This window comes from Prionailurus viverrinus, chromosome D3, assembly GCF_022837055.1.
Source record: "Prionailurus viverrinus isolate Anna chromosome D3, UM_Priviv_1.0, whole genome shotgun sequence".
NCBI classification, from domain to species: Eukaryota; Metazoa; Chordata; class Mammalia; order Carnivora; family Felidae; genus Prionailurus; species Prionailurus viverrinus.
In genome coordinates, this window is record NC_062572.1 from 33,217,601 (window position 1) to 33,241,706 (window position 24,106).

Genomic DNA, 24,106 nt, shown 5'->3' on the forward strand with positions numbered 1-24,106 from the left:
CTATTGAGATTAATGAGATCCTGCTTGTCAGTGGCCAGACAATGGATCCTTTGAATTGGCTATATCTGAAAGACAAAAAAAAATTAGAGAACTCTCATCCTAAACAACTGCCTTGGAGAGCCTAGTGGCTCAGTCATTTAAGGGTCCGACACTTGGTTTCAGATCAGGTCATGGTCTCACAGTTCGTGGGATTGAGTCCCTCATCGGGCTCTGCTCTGACAGCGTGGAGCCTGCTTGGGACTCTCTCTCTCTGTCCTTTCCCCTCACTCACTCTCTCTCTCTCTCTCTCAAGATTAATTAATTAAAAAGAATTAAAAAAACAGAAACTAAATTGACACAACTGTCTTATTGGTACCTATAAAAGGGCCAAATTAAATAGAGGACACACAAAAATATAAAGATTAGCCTTGGGGACTCCCTTAACAAGATGAAAGAACAGAAGTTAGACTTACAACAAAAATTAAAACCAACATAAAGGTCTTCTCACAATCCAGCCCCACTGCCTGTTTTAACTTCCTTTTCCCTACAAGATTTACAGAGAGCGCTCTGGCCTGATCTCCAGGTCCAGGTATACAGGTTACTTGTGTACAAGCTGAAAGTCAGGAAGTGAATTTAGCAGAATCACCTGGGACTGGCAGTAATGCTTGCTTTGTGGGGTTCTGTAATTAGCTTCTCCCAGCTTCAGGTCTTCCTATGCAATGATCTTAGCAGATATTTCCTAGACTCTCGCTCCCCAAAGAATTAATGTCCCATAGACAGCAGCAGATTCTTTAAATTATAAAGCCCCTTTCTCCCCAGTTTTAGAGGATCCCACTGAATTTAAAAGGAATTAAAAAGAATTAATGGCTATTTACAAACCCACTCAGAAGGATCTTGTTTGGCTTCTAAGGGGTAGTCTTCCCATCCATGATTACATTGTAGTTATCAGACTAGCCACGTAACCCTCTGGAACATCCCCCCTCCAGAGGAAACAGGTGATCAGAATTTCTTCTAGGCCTTCCTACAAATGATTAGCTGAGGATCAATATTCAAGGACTGATAGACTTTTCCCCTAAGGTGAATCAATTCAAGGTTGAATCGCACACTCAGAAAGGCCTCTGTTAAAACATTTTATGCAGACTTCACAAAGGCACGTTGCATTAAACCCTGAAAATGCTATTTGTCCTGGCTGAAAACTGACAAGATATTTAAAAAAAAAAAAAATTTTAATGTAGCTCTGTAGTCAAAAGTTGGCCAGATTGGAAGCTGCTACTCAGAGCCTGATAGAAAATTTTAAAGACCTTCTCTCCTAAGCTAAAGAAAAACTATGTACCCAGGGGGAAAGTAGCATATTCAAGATAATGTAGTTGGATGGGTAGATCAGTCTATGATGTCACTGATGTTGCAACCCAATTCCTTGGGGATTAAAAACAGCTGTCCTTATTTTACAAATCCTTGCAAAACTAGAAACATGACCCCAGAAACAATTCAATGTCAATCTTTCCCTTTTACCAATCCCCAAACCTCCCTTCTTTATCTCAAAAGGCTTGTAAGTATTGTCCTCAGGAAACCAACATTTTTGTTGGAGGATCTTGGGTACTTTCTCTGTACCTTTGTGATGAAGATTTTCTTTTCTTTTTTTCTTTAAAAAAACTTTTTTAATGTTTATTTATTTTTGAGAGAGAGAGAGCACAGGGGAGGGGCAGAGAGAGAGGGAGACACAGAATCCAAAGCAGGCTCCAGGCTCTGAGCTGTGAGCTGTGTGTGCTCACAGCTCAGAGCCTGATGCAGGGCTTGAACTCACAAACCGTGAGATCATGACCTGAGCCGAAGTTGGACACTTAACCAACTGAGCCACCCAGGAGCCCCTGTGATGAAGATTTTCTACTCGCATTTTCTTTATAACCAAAGAGCCATTCTTCGAAATGCAAACTTTAGAGAGAAGTTTCTTATCGCAAGGGGGAAAAAAAAGAGGAGAGAGGAAGTATAGGAAATTGGGCATAGGAAAAATCTTCTCCACAAATGTTAGTAACTACAAAATCTCTGTATCTATCCATACGTCTGTGTATTGCTATGTGTGTATATTTAGATGTGTGATATTTTTCTGCCTCTGAATGTATTGTTAAAATTAATTTATAAAAGAGCTCTATTTAATTGGCTTAAAAATTAATCCTTTCTAAATTAAGTGTTTCTAAATCTCAGAAATATAATAGAGATTAACCCAAATGTTTTTGAGTTTTTGTGATCTAGGATAATTTTAAGTAAAATAAAAGCTAGTTTAAGTTTGTTGGTTTAATTAATACAGACAGGTCTTTAGTATTAAATATAGTACTTTTATTCCACCTAAGTTTACTAAAGGTCAAATAAGCTCAAATTATCTCTGTTACAGAATTTGTCAGCAAGAAAGATAACTTAAGATGATGGCTAGCTGTTTAACGTCACATGAAATTTTCATGACTAATCTAAACATAGTTGTTAAGAAAAATTGAATTAGATAAGATGTAAGTAAGATAAAAATTTATGAATGAACTTGTCATAATATTTATGTTTTAAGGTATGTTTACTTAAATACTTACCTCAAATCATTTTGGTAACTTAAAACCTTAGAGTTTTGCTAAGCTGAATTAGATGATGGATAATCATTAAATATCTAGATAATTTACAAATAAGAAAAAATATTGAACATTTATTACTAGCTCTTCTGCCTATGAAAGCCTTCCATTTTGTTCAGCTCCACAGAACTCCTTTCCATTTGCTACATGGGAATCTGCTTGATTCATGAATTTTGCCAATTACATATTCAAATTTACTCAGTTGAATTTTGTGGGTTTTAGAATTTTTTTATGTTTATTTATTCTGAGAGAGAGCGATTGAGAGCAAGTGGGGGAGAGGCAGAGAGAGAGAAAGAGAGGGAGAATCCCAAGCAGGCTCCCTGATGTCACAGAGCCCAACACGGGGCTCGAACCCACAAACTGCGAGATTATGACCCGAGCCGAAACCAAGAGTTGGATGCTCAACCCACTGAGCCACCGAGGCACCCCATGTGGGTTTTTTTTTAAGTTTATTTATTTTTGAGAGAGACAGAGAGACAGAGAGAGAACAAGGGGGGAGGGGCAGAGAGAGAGGGGGCAGAAGATCTGAAGCTGGATCAGCGATGACAGCAGAGAGCCCTAAGATCATAACCTGAGCTGAAGTTGAATGCTTAATGGACTGAGCCACCCAGGCACCCCTGTGGGGTTAAAAAAAAAAATCTTTATTTATTTTTGAGAGAGAGAGAGACAGAGAGAGAATGAATGGGAGAGGGGCAGGGAGAGAGAGAGAGAGAGAGAGAGAGAGAGAGAGAATCCCAAGCAGGTTCTGCACTGCCAGTGCAGAGCCCAACTCAGGACTCAATCCCACAGACCCTGAGTTCGCAACCTGAGCCAAAATCAAGAGTTAGATGCCTGACTGATACACCCAGATGCCCTGAATTTTGTGGGTTTTTAAAAACACCATTAAAGAAAAAGATATTTGGATCTGTTGGTAAATATGTGTCACATTGAAAGATCATACTGTGAAGAAGCCTATGCTTCTAGAAATTATGAAATGGATTAATAAATTTGCCAATGTAAAGAGTGCTGGTATGACACATTTCACAATTGCTTACTTTTTAGTTTTTACTAGGAATTAAGGTTTCTAAAGGCTAAGAATTCTAATTAATATATGGGACTAATGATGTGGAAAATTTTGGGGTTTGGAGCCAACAGCCAAGAAAGAATTCTTGAGATGTCATTAGTGCAAAAAGGTGGTTTTATTAAAGCACAGGGACAGAGCCCATGGGCAGAAAGAGCTGCACTGGGCTTGTGAAGGGTGACTGATTATATACTTTCAAATTGGGAGGGGGTTAGGGACAGCATAAGTCTCTAAGGAATTTTGGCAGCAAAATTTTGCAGGATCCTGAGGGGGCTAGCTGTTGTTAGGAAAAGGTCACTTATAACTGTCTAGTAAAACCTCAGGCATGAGACCCTTCAGATGCCTATCAGTGGGCCATATGCTTGGAGGATGATTGCTAACATATATTTGGGGGGTAGAGATAAAGGAAGTTTTCAAAGGAATTTTTACATGTTAAAGTAGACTTACAGGATCTTGGGGTAAGGGGTAACTAAATATTGTATTTGAGAGAGATATAAATAGACTTAGATGCAACCAGATAGCTTTAAGGAGATAACGTTGACCTTATGGAGCCAATAAAGCCTATTGTAAAAATTGGCCTGGTACCAGCTTACAGGGTTTTCAGAAGCCTTACTAGGTAAGAAAAGTCACTTCAGGGCAAGCACAGGAACTTCAGGATATTTTGGGGACCTTGACAAGAGGAGAATTCGTCTAAATCTCTAGGTATTGCAGGCAAAGTCTTATGGCAAGTCCTTGGTGTGGCTTCTTAGCCTCAAGAGGCTTTTAAAAATTCAATCGTAGATTCTTTACGAAAAGGTCCAGCCAAGTAGATTTAAAAGAGCCTAGTGGTCAATTACTATCCTTGATGTACTTATGTAAATAATCAGGCCAACTTTATTGAAACTAGATTTGTTTTGCAGATGAATTAGTCTTGCTGTGATTATCTTTGATCAAAATGAGAGCAATTGTACAGGGAAAAACTATGTTTCAGTAATATACTTTTGTGGATATAAATTCTAGTGCTGTTAATTGTCTTTGAGATTTTGTTTTCTACCTATAAACTGGACTAGACTGAATTCTTCTAATTTACTCCAAAATTCATCTATAACTCTTCAAACTGACATTTCCAATTTTCTCTCACTCTTTTGACTTGGAATCATTGAGAATTAAAACTGTCCTATTCCTGAACCCATGCAAGCCAAAGCTAGACAACTTGATATAAACCTCAGATAAATCACCACAACCATTAATGTACAGATAATCTTCATGCCCACCACTGTGCACGCCATTCAGAAAGACCACCAGAGACATTCAAACTGCAAATCAGAAAAATCTATCAGATTGTTACTGCCTGCCCTCACTCCATCCAAAGATGCTTCAAGCTGGACATCTAGAAGTCTTGTCTGGCTGCCTTCAGAATTCAGAAACTGGGATTATGATCTGCTCCAATTATGAACCTTTGTTCCCCCCCCCCCCCCCCCCCCCCCCGCCAAATGGCTCTTATTAAATACGTGATTGCTTGTACCATAGACCTAATATTTGGAGCCCACCTCAATCACTGTCTTTCGAAATGATACCCAACTAGGGTTTTGTTGTTGTTGTTGTTGTTGTTTGTTTATTTATTTTTTTTGAGAGAGAGAGAGAGAGAGAGAGAGAGCATGAGCAGGGGAGGGGCAGAGAGAGACAGAGACACAGAATCCAAAGCAGACTCCAGGCTCTGAGCTGTGAGCACAGAACCCGATACAAGGCTTGAACTCATGAACTGTGAGATCATGACCTGAGCCGAAGTTGAGGCTTAACTGACTAAGCCACCCAGGCACCCCTGAAATGAGACACAACTGTTTAACTGAACTGGCCTATTCTCAAGACTAAGAGCCTGGTTCACTGAGCTGGAGTAATCAACCAGCTTAACTTCTGGACTGTGAAACTTCTTGGGGAAGTTTCAAAGGTACGAGTGAAGGGGTTCAGAATAAGTCTCCCCAAGGGCACCTGGGTGGCTCAGTCAGTTACGTGTCCAACTCTTGATTTTGGCTTCGGTCATGATCTCATGGCTCATGAATTCAAGCCCTGAGTCAGGCTCTGTGCTGACAGTACAGAGCCTGCTTAGGATTTTCTCTCTCTGCCCCTCCCCTGCTTGTGCTTTCTCTCTCAAAATAAATAAATAAACTTAAAAACAAAAAAGGACAAGTTTCCCCAAAATGTGCCACTTTGGCATGTGGACTATTTTCAGCTGAAGGCACTTAAAACCCAGCAGACTCAAGAAAAATTTTTACCTCTCCTTAAACTACCTGAAAGAATTTAGATAGGGGGCTTGGCTCAGAAAAAGAAGTTTACCAAGTGATAACTTTTTTCCTAAACGGCAGGATAAACATCTAATTACCAAATATCTTCTCTGCTTTTCTAATTGTTCTGTGAATCACCCTCCTCCTCTCTGAACCCCTTGGCCTCTATCCCATTCCTTAGCTTAAGATGGCATATAAGCCTCAATTGTCAGGTTTGTCCTTGAGTTTCATGGCCTTATGGGGCTCCCATATGCAGGTAACCAACTTGTTATTCTCTTGTTAATCTGTTTTATATTGATTATTAGAACCAGCCAAAGAAACTGGAAGGGTAGAAGGAAAACTTTTTCCCTCTCAACAATCTTGGGAGATACCATGTCTTTAACATAAATACTCGGTTTCAGTGACAGAACCTTAGAAACCAGGACCATTAGATTGTGGGATATTTCTGGAGGGACGTTTCATGTATTTATTTGTAAATTACACTATGTAAGGAGAAAGGCTGGCTGTCTGCTTAATTTTCTGTTACTATGATTTCTTCTACTTCCCACAGCGTATTGTCTTTACTGATAAAAATTTTCACTATGTATATAAGGACTCTTTTTTTTTGCCCCATATTTTAATCCTTTCAGGCAGCTCTGTCTCATAGAACTTTGATGATATTTGTACTCTGTGATACATTAGCTACTAGGTACATATGGCTATTGAGCATTTGAAATGTGGCTAGTGCAACTGAGGAACTGAATTCTTAACTTCTGTGAAAGAAAAAAAAAATTATTCATGAGATTTGTTGAAAATGGTGAGGTAGGAAGACTTTATTCAAAGTGAGGGGGACTATTGCAATAGGTATAGGGACTACCGCAATGGGTTATGCAGTGGTGGAGAGATTGAAATCAACTTTGAATGGGACAGCATCCAATCAAGTAGATAAACTGAGGAGCTGTACAAATCGAAAAACTTTTAGAGGCAGAGGGGGCAGGAACAAATTATACTAAGCAGAAAAGGAGATTGCTTACTGCAAAATTACTTTCCTTCAGAGGATGGCAGCGGTCTATTAGGCAGATTACCTAACTAGTGCTGATCAGGTGACTCCTAATTGACTCATTTAAGATCCCATTCGTGGGAGAGCTAAAACAGTAATTAAGGGTAGGTTTGGTGACAGGCGGCTTAAGAAGCAACTCCATTTTAGGACCGTTGTCTTGTTTTTAACACAGAAAACAATCTACATTCTGACTAACCTAATAGGATTCTTGCTGAAGGCAGGCCAGGGTGATCAGACATCACCTGGGGGATAGTGGAAAATGAGGAACCTGATTAAATGTCCAGGGTGAACAGATATTGAGAATGGGGGATTCTGGATAAATTGGCTTAGTAAGATACTTGCTAAAATTAGACAATGCAGAGAAACACAAAGTCCAAAAGTCAAGGCCTAGTTGAAAAAGTACTCAGAGGAACCTGTATAGAATTTGGTCAAGGTGTGAGTCTTTGTCATTTCATTTAATTTTAATTAAAATTTAAACTTCAATATTAGACAGCATAGCTAAAATTTTTCTAACCCTTCACATTTTTTATGATGATATAACAAGATACTATAAGCATTTAGAATTTACCAACAATGAATTACCTTAACCTGAAAAGAGATGATTTCCATAACCAGCATGTTTGGGCTGTAATAGATGACTTGTCCTTTTTATAGGTAACATTAATTTTTAATCGTGTCACGTTTACTTAACCACCTGTATTCTTCCTAACTCCGGGAGAGGCTGCCTCTCCTTTTGCTATAGTGGATTATTTGGCACAAACCCCTCAGGTATACAAGAGCTGACATCAGGGCTGGTTTATGCTCTCTTGTGAGAGCTGAGAAATTTGTTTCAAAATTGGACACAGGCTGCTAAACTGACCTAGATGACGTTTAAAATAAAATGACAATCTCGCATTAAAAAAAAATTAGGAGTAAAGAGAAAAAGAGAAATGGGACAGCAATAAGTAAGGAGGTCTTCCCAAGGGATTTTGTTGGTCCGCTCCATTCCTGGGAAATTCGCGGTACTGCTTCACCTCCCCTGGTCCGGGGAGCACAAGTCCTGAGAGCGGGTCACCTTCCGCCCAACTTCCGACAACAGCCTCACGGTGGTCCCCTTGGCCCCGCCCCCTCCACCTGGGCGCCCTATGGGCCACGCCTCCCCAGGGCGCCCCGCCCCGCCGCCGTCCGATTCCGGGAGGCGCGAGTCGGCGCGCTGACGTCCGACGCTCCAGGTACTTTCCCCGCGGCCGGCCGGGCCCGGCGTGGGGGCGGGGCGGGGTGCGGAGCGCGCATGCGCCGCAGCGCCAGCGTTCTCCCCGGATCGTGCGGGGCCTGAGCCTCTCCGCCGGCGCAGGCTCCGCTCGCGCCAGCTTGCTCCCGCCGCCATGTCTGCCACCGTCGAGCGGGAGTTTGAGGAGTTGGATGCTGAGAATCGCTGGCAGCAGCTGTACTTGGTGAGTCACGGGCTCGCGCAGCAGCCGCAGTCCTCCGCCGAGGACCCAGGCTCGCGCTCGCCGGCTCCCTCCCGCCTCCCCCGCCTTCTGCTCCGGGCGGAAGTGGCGGAGCGCGGGCCGCGTCAGGGGCGCGCGTGCGCCGACCGAGTCTCTGATCCCTTTGGAAAAAAATGACTTTAGATGGGGTGGGGGTGGGGGGGTGTTCTTCGTGAGCGCAAGCGCAAAGTCGGTTCTCGAAGGCGGCTCCACAGCGGCACCTGGTGGCGGGCTAGGACAGGCTCCGCGGCCGGGGGTGGGGAGACCCCGGGAGGCTGGGGAGTACCGGTGAGACCCGTGGGCGATCCGAGAAGCTGCTGGGGGCCGTGAGGAGCCTGGCGAGGTTTGGGCGGGGGGCGCGGGCGGGCGGCGGGGAGCCGGCGGCAGCCTCGCGGTCGCTCGCACGCTCCGGTGCCAGGCTCTGCCCATGGACACCTTTTTCGCTGGCCAGGTGTTCTGTGGCCGCGCGGGCGGAGGCGGACCGCGGCACCCATTTCCAAAGGCGCGGCCGGCTCTTGCCCCGGTTGTTGTGGGTGACTCCGGGGCCTCTCGAAATGGTAGTGCCTAACCGTAGTGGTGGCGGAAGCTCGCGGCGAATCAGCAGTCATCGTGTTTTCAGAGAGCGCAGTGTCTTCAGCGCGTGGGTCGTCCTCCACAAACAGCTTCCAGACACGAGAAAAGGGTTTGGTTGTGTTAGTTAAAAGAAAGAATAAGGATGTTCTCTTTTAAATTTTATTTACTGAGGAATAGTTAACGTACAGTAAAATACACAGATTTTATACATGGAATTAAGCGAGTTTTCTAAATGTATATACCTGTGCAAGCCCCAAGTCAAAATAAAGAGCTTTTCCATTACCTCGAAGGTGCTGTCATGCCCTTCTTCCATCTCAGAGACCACTGTTCTGATTTCTTACCACCATACAGTAATCTTGCTTGTTGTTAAACTCATCTGAATGGAATCATGTAGTTGAATTCTTTTGTGACTAGATCAACTTGAGAACCCTTTAATTCAAATAGGATTTTATGCCTTTTGAAATGATTTAGATGCTTGTTCTGTACTGTTTAATTATTAGCATATTATTCCCAAGGTTGAATTGAGTGGTTGATGAGTTAAATGCTGCTGCTCCTGCTGCTCGGTTCACTCTTTTTACATTAAAAAAAAAAAAGTTTTCCTGTAAATTTGGATGATTCTGGGTTTTTCCCCATTTCATTTAGTTAAATGACAGTAAAAAGTGTTTCCTTGGTCATTATGATTAGAATGTAACATTTTCTTCTTGAACACATTATCAGGAAGTGTAATAAATACCCTGATTCACAGGAGTACAGAGTATGTTAGAATAGAGTACTAACTTTTAAGAATGTTGGTAAGGGCTTTACCATTTATAGAACATTTTAAATGCAAATTCTAGTAGGAATCTTTATGTGAGAGCCTGCCAGCTGTCTCTTCTTCTCCAGTTACATTTGTTTAAATAGAAGCTTCTGTTTCCAAGTTGCTAGCAGTATATCAAAATACAGCTCTGAGAAGAGAAAGGTGAATGCTGCAGCTTAATTCAGCTTAACATTTTGGTTAGACAGTTTGATTTGGGGGGGGGATGGCGGTATCATTAATATCTTTGAAAATTTAATGAAAACTGTAATCCCTCTCACCAGAAAAATGTACTTTCTTACATCCACTGAAAATTTCACATTTAGTTTCAAGGAGTTCAGGAAACCCTTCCATGGATTCATGCCAAGGAATCCTTCAGTGGGTTGTTCATTGCTCTTATTATTTTTTCCTAATGGAAGAAGAAGAGCACTCGTTTGGTCAGTAGAAATCATGTAATAAATATACCCTCTCTCTCTGACCCTCCCCCTGTTCATGCTCTGTCTGTCTCTGTCTCAAAAATAAATAAACATTAAAAAAATAAAAAAAAAAAGGGTGGGGGGGGCACCTGGGTGGCTCAGTCGGTTAAGCGTCTGACTCTGGCTCAGGTCGTGATCTCGCAGTCAGTGGGTTCGAATCCTGCGTCGGGCTCCTAGGCTGACAGCTCGGAGCCTGGAGCCTGCTTCGGATTCTGTGTCTCCCTCTCTCACTGACCCTGTTCATGCTCTGTCTGTCTCTGTCTCCAAAATAAATAAATATTTTAAAAAATTAAAAAAAAGAAAGAAATCATGCAATATACATGCTATTACAGTAAACGTAGGTCACGAACCAAGAAAGTTAGTAATGGAAAGCAAGTATAGGAAGAGATTTTCCTTTGACTCTAGAATATCCATTCAGCCACACTACAAACGTATTGAGCATCAGTGGTGTGCCAGTCCCTAGCTTTGGGCCTTGGAGATTCAACAGAGAATGCAACAGAGTTCCTTCTCTTGAGGAGTTCACATTCTAGGACTTGTTCTTTTGAGGGCCTCATTGCAATTCCCCATTTTCACTCATTTACTTGTAACACATCTATTATGTGTCAGCATTAGACTGAGTCCCAGCCCAAGGATCCACCCTGCCATAGAGTAGTAAATAGGTAAGAAGATGAAAACATAAAGTAAGAAATGCAAAAGCTAGTGTTAAGCACAGGGTGCTGCCTAGTCACCCAGAGGGGTGCACCTGGGAATTCTGGTGATGCTTCCTGGAGAAGGGATGACCTTACCAAAGTCTTGAAGGACAAGTTGGCCAGGTGTAGAGAATAAAGGAGGGGAAAAGAATTAGTGCCCCAGAGAAGGAAGGAATGTGTACAAAGGCACAGATCATAAAATCCCATGAGGACTACCAACAAATTAGTAAGATCATTCTACTAGTGTGATGGATGGGGCTAACTGTAGGCAAGTAGCACAGAGAAGTAGTCTCTTGAAATAAACCTGAGGAGAAATGTTGACCTCCTGAACTAAGGCAGTGGCAGGAGGAATGAAGGAAGGGGGGATACACATTTGAAGTGGGAGGGGGATAGATGTATTTGGTCTTGAAAATTGTTCAATTCAGTTTGAGATACCTGTGAGACATTAAAATGGAAGGAAATCGTTTAATATATCAATTTGGAGTTCAGGAGAGGCCTGAGCTATAAATAGCATTTTGGAAATCATGAGCACATAGGTGGTCTTTGAGGTCCTAGATGTGGATGAGATCCTCCAGGGAAAATAGGGAGAGTTTGGAAATGCTGAAGGCCAACAACAGAAATCTTGACCACCAACAACAATTAAGGGCATAGGTAAAGAAAGAGGAGCTTGCTAAAAAGAGTGGAGAGGAATAGCCATGGAAGTGGGGAGACAACCAATGGTGGGTGTGAAGGGAGTTGATGGTCAGGAGGGCCACATGCAGCAGATGGCACAAAGTCAAAACTGAAAGGGCCTTTTGATTTAAGGACTGGATGATCAATAGATACCTTTTTTTTTAATTAAAAAGTTTTTTTTTTTTAATGTTCATTTTTGAGAGAGAGACAGAGTGTGAGCAGGGGATGGACAGAGAGAGAGGGAGACACAGAATCTGAAGCAGGCTCCAGTCTCTGAGCTGTCAGCACAGAGCCCGGCCCGAGGCTTGAACCCATGAACCGTGAGATCATGATCTGAGCCAAAGTGGGACGCTTAACTGACTGAGCCACCCAGGAGCCCCAACAGATATCTTTAAAGAGAGCAATTTCATTGGAGTACAGAAGTCAGATGCTGAGCATTGAGAAGAGAAGGTGGGAAGAAGTACAACCAAGCAAGTGTAGACTGTTTTTTAAAATAAGCTCAGCTTGACCAATGGAGTGGGGAAGGTAGCTAAAATGAAGCACATTTATGTCCCTTCACTACTGAAAACCTTCAGTGGTTTCCCATTGCTCATAATGTAAAATTCAGATCCTTCTGTGGCTTGCAAGACCACATGGCCTGCCTGCCCATATGACTTTCTTCCCTCTTTTCCCCTGGGTTCTGTTCCTTGAAAAGTGCATGACCATTCTCCCCTGAGGGCCTTCATAATTGTAGCTGTCTTTGCCTTAGCACAACTTCTCCCCTTTTCCCCCGCACTTTTGCTTAACTGCCTCCTACTCATCCCTGAAGTCTCACTTCCTTAGGGGGTGCCTTCCTGACCCTCCCATGCAGGATATAATCCCCTGTTACATACTCCATAGCATCACATGACTTCCCCTTTCATAGCAATGTGTTGGATGCAATGCAGCAGCAGATTATTTAGGGAACACAAATTTGCATTAAGCAAACCACTGCTAACTTGAGTAGGGAAAAGTGTTTAAGTGGGCTCTCTGCTTTGATTATCACAAGACAGGGTGGTATTTGTGTTAGGTTTTTTGTTGTTTTTGTGTGTGGTGTTTTTTGTTTTTTGTTTCGGCAGTGCTAACTGGATTAGGAAAAGAAAAGCTTTGCTGTTTGTTTGTTTTTTTTTAACTTTTTAAATGTTTATTTGTTTTGAGAGAGATGGAGAGCACAAGCAGGGGAGAGGCAGAGAGAAGGTGAGAAAGAATCCCAAGCAGGCTCTGCACCATCAGCACAGAGCCTGGTGTGGAGCTTGAACTCATGAACTGCAAGATCATGAACTGAGCCGAGATCAAGTCAGCTGCTTAACCAACCGAGCCATGCAGGTGCCCCAAGAAAAGCTTTACTCTTGAGCAAAAAGTAGATGTAACTAGAAATTGGACTTGCTTAGTGGTATAAGAATTTTTACTTTACACCTTCTTGAAAGTCTTGCAGGAACAGTGAATTTATTATTTGAGTCTGAAACTCTTCAGCCCCTTACTTTTTTTCACCCAGTTTGAAAAGTTGGTTTTATAACACAGCTTTTGATAATAGGAGATTTTGTGTCAGAGCCAAACAGACTATGAATTTATCTTTTTCACTACCTCATCAGAGCTTCATGCAGGCAGTGCCAGTGCCTTGCACAGCATCAGGCACCTAGTGGGTACATGGTAAATATTGTTGAATAATGACTTCTTACCAGAAAAGGGTGACTTGATATGTTTACATGTTGGGGTGGGGGTGGGGGGAAGGATAAGCCTAAAGAGAGAGGTTGGAGGTTGAAAAATAGAAGGAATTACTGTTGGAGCCAGAAACCTTGGAAAGCAAGGTGCTGATGGGAGTAAGAGCACACAGGTTGAAGAACTGGCCTTGAAAGGGCACAACTAGCAGTAGTGAGATTGCTAGAAAAATCTAATTTGGTCTGACTGACAAACTAATGACATTAATGTAGTCTGAGGTTAACTCTTGCTTTTTGAGAAATGTTCATGATTGCTTTTTTGCTTTTAGTCACTGCTGATTGCTGTCTGAATCAGGCTGGGGCATGAGAGGGGCAGAGAAAGAATGGAGTTTTGTGAGCTTTCAGGGAAGGGAGTACAACTGTAGGGAAATAGCAAAAAAAACCAAAAAATGTAAGCCATGGAATAATGTTTCTAGTAAATGGTGGCTCAGAAAGAATTTGGTTGACTAATCAGAGTTTAGGAACCATGGAACTCTTAACTGGTCATTTTTCTTTATTAGAAATTTGTAGTTCAGGATGCCTGGGTGGCTCAGTTAAGCGTCCAACTTCAGTTTAGGTCATGATCTCACGGTTGGTGAGTTCGAGGCCTGCATCTGGCTTTCAGCTGTTTAGCGCACAACCTGCTTTGGATCCTCTGTCTCCCTCTCTTTCTGCCTCTTCCCCGCTTGCGTGTGTGCACATACACTCTCCCCCCACCCTTACCCCCCCCCCCCCCGCCCTAATAAATAAACATTAAAAAAAAGAAATTTGCAGTTCAAATATTGTCAGTAAGAGCAGGTTGTGAGTTTTTTTTGTTTGTTTTTGTTTTTAATGTATTTATTGTTTGAGAGAGCGAGAGCATGCACGCTAGCAAGTGGGGAAGGGGCGGAGAGAGGGTCAACAGAAGATCCAAAGCAGGCTCTGCGCTGACAGCGGCTAGCTCTATGCGGAGCTCAAACCCCACGAGTCACGAGTCACGAGATCATGACCTGAGCCTAATGCTCAGTCTACTGAGCTACCCAGGCGCCCCAAGAGCAGTTTTTTACTACTTGGGCGTCAACTACGTTTTGGAAGTAAGGTATCAAGGGAAGTCTTCTAGTATTTATAGTAGGTAGTCATAGGGTAAAAAGCAAAGCCTGCTTACTCTAAAACACTTCCTTTTGCATTGTGTACTACCCATTGCCCTGCAGTTGTTTAATCTTAGGGTTTGGGGTTTCACATCGTTGCATGTGCTCTTGCTGTATCAGATTCCTTGAATTTCCTTGAAAATAGCCTGTTTTCTCACACCTTGGAGTCTGCACATGTTGGATATGTTCTGTGCCTACCTTATCTATCTAGGAAACCTCTTTTAGACTAGACTGTGGTCTCTTTAGGCAAAGCTATATGTTCCTTCTCTGATTCCTGAACCCTCTGTGTTCTTTTATTGGAGTATAAATCACATCGTTTTAGAATTGTCTGTTAGCTCCTTAAGGAATGCTTTGTTTTTGTTTCCGCACCATTAGCCTGTAGTTCTGAGATGTTAGATGCCCAGTAGTCACTAAACAAAATAATACTGTTTCCTTTTAAAATGTCAGCACCTTGGGGCACTTGGCTGGCTCAGTCAGTGGAGCATATGACTCTTGATCTCAGGGCTGTGAGTTGGAGCCCCACATTGTGTGTAGACATTACTTAAAAATAAAATCTTAAAAAAAAAAATGTCAGCACCTTGGTTTATTCCAGCCCCCTCATTCACAGCTGAGGAGACACCCGTCCAACATGAGGTTATGATTTATGTAAGGTTACCATATCCAGTGGTGGTACAGATGGGATCCAAATCCTGTCCTTATTTTTTTTTATTTAAAAAAATTTCTTTTTTTACATTTATTTATTTTTGATAGAAAGAGACAGAGCATAAGTGGGGGAAGGGCACAGAGAGAAGGAGACACAGAATCCAAAGCAGGCTTCAGGCTCCGAGCTGTCAGCACAGAGACTGACGCGGGGCTCGAACCCACAAACCGTGAGATCATGACCTGAGCCGAAGTCAGATGCTCAACTGACTGAGCCACCCAGGCAACCCTGAATCCTGTCCTTATAATTCTCATTTCTGTGTTACCCCAATTTGTCAGTGTGACTGCTTACATTGCTTTCTCCTTAAGATCTACTTGAGATTAATGGAACAGAGGGAGTCATTTAAATTTTTCATAGCAAGGAGGGAGTGGAATGTATTATAATAGGTGGGGTCATTTTGGGGATTGGAGGCCTTTTACACAGTATCTAGGATCCATGGATTAGACTGGAAAGTGATTTCCAAGTCCCCTGAAACTGTATGTGTGAGTGTACCTGAGTATTTCATTTCTAGGTGATTGCATAGCTTTTGTCACATTCTCACATGGATCTCTATGACAATAGGTAAGGACCACTGTTTTAAGAGAGAGCAGCCTTGGGAATGGTACCCCAATAGAGAATATATAACTGGAAGTTATAACTAGGTTTGCCTCTGATATATGTTCTGTAGTACTGATGCCTGTCTGCAATTGTGGAAATTCAGACAGTCACAGTTGTCCCCTAGCCTTTCTAGCTTGCCTCTTTTTCATTTTTTGATTTTAATGTTTATTTGTTTCTGAGAGACAGAGACAGAGCACAGGCAGGGGAGGGGCAGAGAGAGAGGGAGACAGAATCCACGAAGCAGGCTCCAGGCTGTCAACACAGAACCCAACGTGGGGCTTGAAACCATGAACCATGAGATCATGATCTGAGCCAAAGTTAGACGCTTAACCCACCAACTGAGACACCCAGGCGCCCCTAAAAAAATTTTTTTAATGTTTATTTATTTTTGAGAGAGTGTGAGCAGAGGGGCAGAAAGAGAAGGAGACACAGAATCTGAAGCAGGCTCCAGGCTCTGAGCTGTCAGCACAGAGCCCAATGCAGGGCTTGAACTCACAAGCTGTGAGACAGATCATGAGTTGAGCCGAATGAAGTTGGATGCTTAACTGACTGAGCCACCCAGGTGCCCCACTTTTCTTTCTTTCTTTCTTTCTTTCTTTCTTTCTTTCTTTCTTTCTTTCTTTTTTAAGCCACTTGTATTTCCTTTCTTTTTTTGGTATGTTGGAGATCTTTACACATTGAGGAAGTTAAGTTTTTGTCATATATTGCAAATACTTTTCAACCTATCAGTTACCTTTGACTTTGTTTATGGTATTTTTTCATGTAGAAAACTTACGTGTTTGCAAAATCAGATTTATGAGCCTTTCTAGGTTTTTGTGCCATGACTTAGAAAGACCTTGTCTATCTAAGGTAGCCATCCAATTAAATTTTTTTTGTGTGGAAAATATATAATAAAATGTTCCATTTTAGCCATTTTTAAGTGTACAATTCAATGTCATCAATTCCATTTATATTGTTGTGCAACCATCACTGCTGTTTCCAAAACCCTTTCAGCACCCCAAATAGAAACTCTGTACCCATTAAGCAATAACTCCCTATTTCCCCCTCCTCCTGTTAACTTCTGCTCTACTTTCTATCTGTGAATTTGCCTATTCTAGAGACCTCATGGAAGTGAAATCACACAATGTTTTTCCTTTGTGTCTGGCATTTCACTTAGCATAATATTGTCAAGGTGGAACTATGCTGTAGCCTGTTATCAACTTCATTCCTTTTTATGGCTGACTAATATTTTTTTGTATGTATATACCACATTTTGTTTCTCCATTCATCTGTTAATGGACATTTAGGGTGTTTCCACCTTTTGACTATGAATAATGCTGCTGTGAACATGGCTGTGCAGATATCCATTGGAGTCCTTATTTTTAATTGTTTTGGATTTAGACCTAGAAGTGGAGTTGCTGGATAATATGGTAATTCTGTGCTTAGCTTTTTGAGTAACTGTGAACTGTTTTCCTTAGTGGCTGCAACATTTTACATTCCCTCTAGCAGTGTTTGAGGTTCTGATTTCTTCATTTCCTCACAAACACTTGTTATTTTCCATTTTTAAAATTATAGTCATGCTAGTAGGTATGAAATGGTTTAGATTGCATTTCTGTAATGACTAAGCATGTTGAGTATCTTTTTCATGTGTTTATTGACTGATTGTAAAACTTTGGAAAAATGTCTATTCAAGTCCTTCACTTTTTTTTCCCCCTAAGACTTCATTTTTTAAGAGCAGTTCTAGGTTCACAGGAAAATTGAGGGGAAGATACAGAAATGTCTCACATACTTCCTGACCCCATACATGTATATCCTTCCCTTTATCAAAATCCCTCGCCAGAGCGGTATGTTTATTATAATTGATGAGCCTACATTGATATGTCATAATCATCCAAAGTCCATAGTTTACCTTGGGGTTCATTTTTGATGGTGTACATTCTGTGGGTTTAAACAAATGTATTTGAATCCAGCATTATGGCATCATACATAAAAACCCTGTGCTCTCCCTATTCATTCCTACCTCCCTTTCCCAACCCCAGCAACCACATTGATTTCTTTTACTGTCTGCATAGTTTTGCCTTTTCTAAAATGTCATATGGTTGGAATCCTGTAGTAAGTAGCTTTTTCAGATTGGCTTCTTTCACTTAGTAATATGCGTTTAAGGTTCCTATGTGTCTTCATGGCTTGATAGTTCATTTCTTTTTTTTTTTTTAATTTTTAAAAAAATGTTTATTTATTTTTGAGAGAGAAAGCATAAGCAGGGGAGGCACAGAGAGAGAGGGAGACACAGAATCCAAAACAGGCTCCAGGCTCTGAGCTGTCAGCACAGAGCCTGACGCAGGGCTCGAACTCACAAACTGTGAGATCATGACCTGAGCCGAAGTTGGACACTTAACCAGTTGAGCCACCCAGGCGTCCTGATAGTTCATTTCTTTTGAACACTGAATCATATTCATTTGTCTGGATGTACCATAGTTTGTTTATCCCTCACCTGCTGAGGGGCATCTTGGTTGCTTCCAAGTTTTGGCAGTTATGAATAAAGCTGCTATAAACATCAGGTTTTTGTGTATATGTAAATTTTTTACTTCTTTGGGTAAATACCAAGGAGTGCAGTTGCTGGATCATATGGTAAGAGTCTGTTTAGTTTTGTAGGCCAAAACAGCCAAACTTTTTTAGGACTGTACCCTATTGGTGGGAATGCAAACTGGTGTAGCCACTCTGGAAAACAGTGTGGAGGTTCCTCAAAAAGTTAAAAACAGAACTACCCTATGGCCCAGCAATTGCACTACTAGGTATTAATTCAAAGGATAAAAAAATACTGATTTTAAGGGGCACATGTACCCCAGTGTTTATAGCAGCACTATCAACAATAGCCAAATTATGGAAAGAGCCCAAATGTCCATTGACTCATGAATGGATAAAGGTGTGTGTGTGTGTACACACACATACACAATGGAATATTACTCAGCCATCAAAAGAATGAAATTTTGCCATTTGCAATGACATGGTTGGAACTAGTGTGTATTATGCTAAGTGAAATAAGTCTGAGAAAAATACCATATGATTTCACTCATAATGTGGTATTTAAGAAACAAAACATGAACATAGGGGAAAGGAAGGAAAAGTAAGATAAAAACAGAGGGAAATAAATCATAAGAGACTCTTAACTATAGAGAATAAACTGAGGGTCACTGGAGGGGAGGTAGATGGGGGTGGAAGGATGAGCTAGATGGGTGATGGGTGTTAAAGAGGGTGCTTGTTGTGATGAGCACTGGGTGTTATATGTAAGTAATGTATCAATGAATTCTACCCCTGAAGCCAATACTGCCCTATATGTTAACTAACTTGAATTTAAAAAATTTTTTTTTTCAACGTTTATTTATTTTTGGGACAGAGAGAGACAGAGCATGAACTAACTTGAATTTAAATGAAATCTTGGAAGAAGAAAAAAACAAAACAAAATGGCTGTACCATTTTGTATTATCACCAACAATGAATGAGTTACTGTGTTTTATGTCCTTGTCAGCATTTGGTGTTGTCAGTGTTCCAGATTTTGGCGATTCTAATAAGTGTCTGCCTATTTTTATGTTGTTTGTCCTCTTGTTCAATGGTAGGAGTTCTTTGTATATTGTGGTTATTAATCCCTTATCAGATATGTGATATGCAAATATTTTCTCCCAATATGTGTTTCCTTTTAAGTGTATATTGTTACTTGATGTTCAAAAGCCTTTAATTTTGATGAAGTCCTGTGTATTTTTTTTGTCACCGTGTGCTTTTGGTATCACGATGTAAGAAACTATTACTATATCCATGATTATGAAGATTTTCAATCCCTGTGTTTTCTTTTAAGAGTTTTGTAGAGTTAGCTCTTACATTAGGTCTTTGATCTGTTTTAGTTAACTTTTGCATATGGTAATGGTCCAGTTTCATTGTTTTGCTTGTGGATATCCATTTTTCTCAGAACCATTTGTTGAGAGATTTTCCTTTCCACGCTGAATGATTTTGGCCTGCTTGTTGAAAATCAAGATCTGAGGGTTTATTTCTGAATTCTATATCCTGTTCCATTGATCTCTGTGACTGACTTTATGTTATACCACATTGATTTGATTACTATAGCTTTGCAGTAAGTTTTGTAATTGGGAAGTGTGTGTCCTCCAACTTTGTTACTCTTTTTCAAGATTGTTTCGACTCTTCAGGGTCCTGTGAAATTCCATATGAATAGTGGGATGACTTTTTTCATTTGTGCAAAAATTGTTGCTGGTATTTTGATAGCGATTACATTGAATTAGTGTATCACTTTGGGTCATTTTGTCATCTTAGTATTTAAATCTTCCAAACCATGAATATAGGATGTTTTTGTATTTATTTAGGTTGCCTTTAATTTCAGCTGTGTTTTGTATTTTTTAGTATACAAGTCTTTCACCTTTTTGGTTACGTTTATTGCTAAGTATTTTATTTTGATTCTATTGTAAATGGGATTATTTCCTTAATTTCCTCTTTGGATTCATTGCTACTGTATAGAAATACAACTGATTTTTGTGTGTTGATTTTGTGTTTTGCAGCTTTGCTGAATTTGTTTATTAGCTCTAACAGGCTTTTTTGTGTGGGCTCTTTAGGATTTTCTACATAAAACATCATGTCATTTGTGAATAAAGATAGTTTAACAGCTTTCTTTCCAATTTGGATGCCTATTTATTTTATCTTATTATTGCCCAGTTGCTCTGGCTAGAACTTCAGTACTGTGTTGAATAGAAGTGGTGAAAATGGGGGGGTAGGGTGGGGGGGTACCTGGCTGGCTCAGTTGATAGAGTATGCAACTCTTGATCTGAGCCCCGTGTTGGGTGTCAAAGATTACTTAAAAATAAAATATTTGAAAAATAAATTAAAAAAAAAAGTAATGAAAGCGGGAATCCGTGTCTTGTCTCTGACCATTTTTCCTCCTAAATAACTGCCTGCTTTTATGATACTGTTTGTTGAGTATCCTATACCTCTCTCCTTCCTCTTCCCCCCATTTGCCATCTTTGTAATTTGCGAAATTCCTATATGTGTGTATTGGGTGAATGAAGCATGAGCAAATGCCTGTATGATCTGATCTCTCTGCACTTGTTCATCCCCATTTCTTGTATTTTCCTCTCTTAAGCACCACAGGTTTTGTGTTGCTTATACTTCTTGTAAGATACCAGTTATTCATGCTTTCATTTATGTTTTATGTACCTTCACATCTTTGTGACTTTGAACAAGCTGTTTTTTCTACTTAGACATGTCATTCCCTACTTGTTTACATGGCATACTCCTGGTCATTGTTCAGGTTTATTCATGCACTGTGATCTTCACTTCCCCAGGTGAAAATAAATCCACTTTCTGTGTTTATTTATTTGTGTATTCTTTTTTTAGTTTATTTTTGAGAGAGACCGAATGTAAGCGGGGGAGGGGCAGAGAGAGAGGGAGATACAGAATCTGACACAGGGCTTGAACTCATGAACCAGGAGATCATGACCTGAGCCGAAGTTGGATGCTTAATCGACTGAGCCACCCAGACAACCCTCTGTTTATTTTAAATGTGAGCATACTTTTCTTATGGTACTTATTAGACTGGCTCCTTGATAGTCTCATGAAAATTCTCAAATTTGATTATAAAAAAAGAGAAAGTCATTAGATACAGTTGTACAAATAGCAGTAAACATTGACAACAAGAATAGTGATAGATAATGATAAGTGGACATAATTTTCCAGGTTCTTAATCTCATTCAGTAGAGGCTTTTTGTTGTTGTTGTTCTTATTTATCATTGAATGACCAAAATACAGTGATAAGAAAAAATCTACATTATTATTTGACATGAGAGAAGGGTCCTACCCATATATTTGAGACTTAGAGGATTTTTTTTTTCATTTTTATTGAGAAATCACTATACATTTAAGGTGTACAGCATGATGGTTTGATTTCCATGTATTGGAAAATGATTACGTAGGTTCAACTAACATCCATCTTCTTGTATAAATCCAATCAAAAGAAAAGAAAGGAAGGAGAAAATTTTCTTGTGATGAGAACTTTTAGGATTTACTGTCAACATTTCTCTGTATCACACAGCAGTGTTAGCAATAGTTACCATGTTGTATTACCTCCCTGGTACTTATTTATCTTGTTAACTGGAAGTTTGTATCTTTTGACCACCTTCCTCCAATTCCGAAACTGAGGGGATTTTGATAGTAAACAGTGTAAGCATCCACAAAAACTTGGGTAAGAGCTGATGCCTACGTTTTCTGTGAAGATGAACAAATGTTAGGCATGTGAAAAATTCAGCTCCTCAGAGACTCAACGGGGTGCCTGTGTGGCCCTGACTGGTTCGTAGACTCTTGGTCAGAGGTCATGATCTCAGTTTGTGAGATTGAGCCCTGTGTCAGGCTCTGCACTGAGAAGCCTGCTTGGGATTCTCTCTCCATCTCTCTCTCTCTCTCTCTCTCTCTCTCTCTCTCTCTCTGCCCCTCCCCTGCTTATGTGCACGAGCTCTCTTTCTCAAAATAAATTAATAGACTTAAAAAATTTAAGACTCGCTAGCAAAATAGTGCAAAATACCAAGTTAGCTTGACAAAAATCTCTGCATTTGGGAAAAAGATTTTTAAACTGAATATTCTGAGAAAGCATTTAAAACACATAAAGGTCTCAAATCTTTGTGATAGGCAGTTCTGAAAGAAAGACCCTGAGGTGATACAATGATCAAAGAAATAATGGAAGAATACCTCTGAGCTGAAGAAAGCCTTGAATTTCAAGATCAAAGGGGACCAGAAAGTCTTCACCAGGAATATATTTAAAAAGCAGGAAAACCTGCATGAATTTCTGCATGCATCCTGATGACTTTTCTAAGTATTCAGGATAAAGAAAAAGCCCTGCAAGGTAGAAAAACAAGTAATCTTTAGAGAAGAACCATTGACATTTGCATCAGACAAATGCACTCTGACATTAGATGCCAGAAGATAATGGAGAAATGTCACCCAAGAGCTGAGAGAAATGGAATAGGTGTAGAAAGTACGTTTGGGCAGTGAAGCCAAATACAATCTAGAGTTAACGCTAATAGTTATACTTGTAAACCTTACTTAAATGATAACTATCTTTGAAATAATTGCACATGTTAAAAAATATGGATCCAAAGTTCTAGCTTATTTCAAGAAGATTTGGGGGATTGAGCTGTAGGAAGAGAGAAGTGAAACCTAGAATAATTGTACTATATATTTACCAGTAGGGATTTATTAATAGATATTTTCACATTAGTAGAAATATATATAAGTCCAAACATGCTTTTGCAAAATTTTAAGACTAATTCCTGGTAAAATAGGAAATGGTGCTTTTACTTCTAAATTACTGGAAGTAAAGAGGAACAAAGAAAACGTGATTAATACAGAAAAAAAACGGGGAAAAGGAAATAAGGAAGCATAACATAGAAAACAGCTAATCGTTTCTGGGTGAAAGAATAAATCAAGACTGCCGTTAAAGACTAGAAAATAATGAGATGACACTATTCTAAACTTAGAGGATTTGAAGTTTAGAAGTTTGGACAGTCTTTAAAGTAAGAAAAACAAAAAAGAATATTAATGAGCTAAGTATTGTATTCAAGCTAGAAGAATGATAAAATGAAACAAAGCTTTAGAAGGGCAGATTGAATACACAGGAAAGGTAGAAATGAATGAGTAAGCATTTCCTCTCCCCTTCCAAATAGGTAGTTCAATTTTACCTATGATTATAGCCCTAAAACTAATGTGTCATCGACAGATATTATCTAGAGATAAAGTATAAAACACCATTCCCAAATTTATTCTGGGGATATAAAGAATTAGTAACACTATGTATAGTGTTATATAGTGTTACACAGTTATATAGTGTTACCATAGTAACACTATATAGTAACACTATAAAATTCATCCTCATTGATTAAAGGACAAAAAAATAAGTGTAGTCATATTGAGATCAGTTAAAATTGAGCAACAAAAATTTTTTGAATACTTAAGAATATACTTAGGAAATGTGTTGGGTTTTACAGTTGCACCAAAAACCTTAAAATACTTAGGAATAAACCTAACCAAAGAGGTGAAGGTCTATACACTGAAAACTATAGAAAGCTTATAAAAGAAATTGAAGAAGACACACACACACAAAAGAAAAGTATTCCATGCTCTTGGATTGGAGGAACATACACTGTTAAAATGTCAATACTACCTGAAGCAATCTACGTATTCAGTGCAATCCCTATCAAAATAACACCAGCATTCTTCACAGAGCTAGAACAAACAATCCTAAAATTTGTATGGAACCAGAAAAGACCCCTAATAGCCAAAGCAATCCTGAAAAAGAAAACCAAAGCTGGAGGCATCA

General features: G+C 40.2%; 1 protein-coding gene across 5 annotated transcripts in view; it reads left to right on the forward strand.

The window, feature by feature from the left end:
- Positions 1-8,182: 8,182 nt before the first annotated feature.
- The window catches only part of PTPN2 (protein tyrosine phosphatase non-receptor type 2), an 85,859-nt gene continuing 69,935 nt past the window's right edge, over positions 8,183-24,106 (forward strand). For 3 of the 5 annotated variants that reach the window (XM_047827609.1, XM_047827611.1, XM_047827608.1), the window contains exon 1: positions 8,550-8,708. In XM_047827609.1, coding sequence (XP_047683565.1) covers positions 8,565-8,708 — 144 coding nt within the window. In that variant the 5' untranslated portion in view covers positions 8,550-8,564. Of the gene's footprint in view, positions 8,385-8,549; positions 8,709-24,106 lie in introns of those variants that run through there. The other 2 variants (XM_047827610.1, XM_047827612.1) reach the window with 2 other exon arrangements.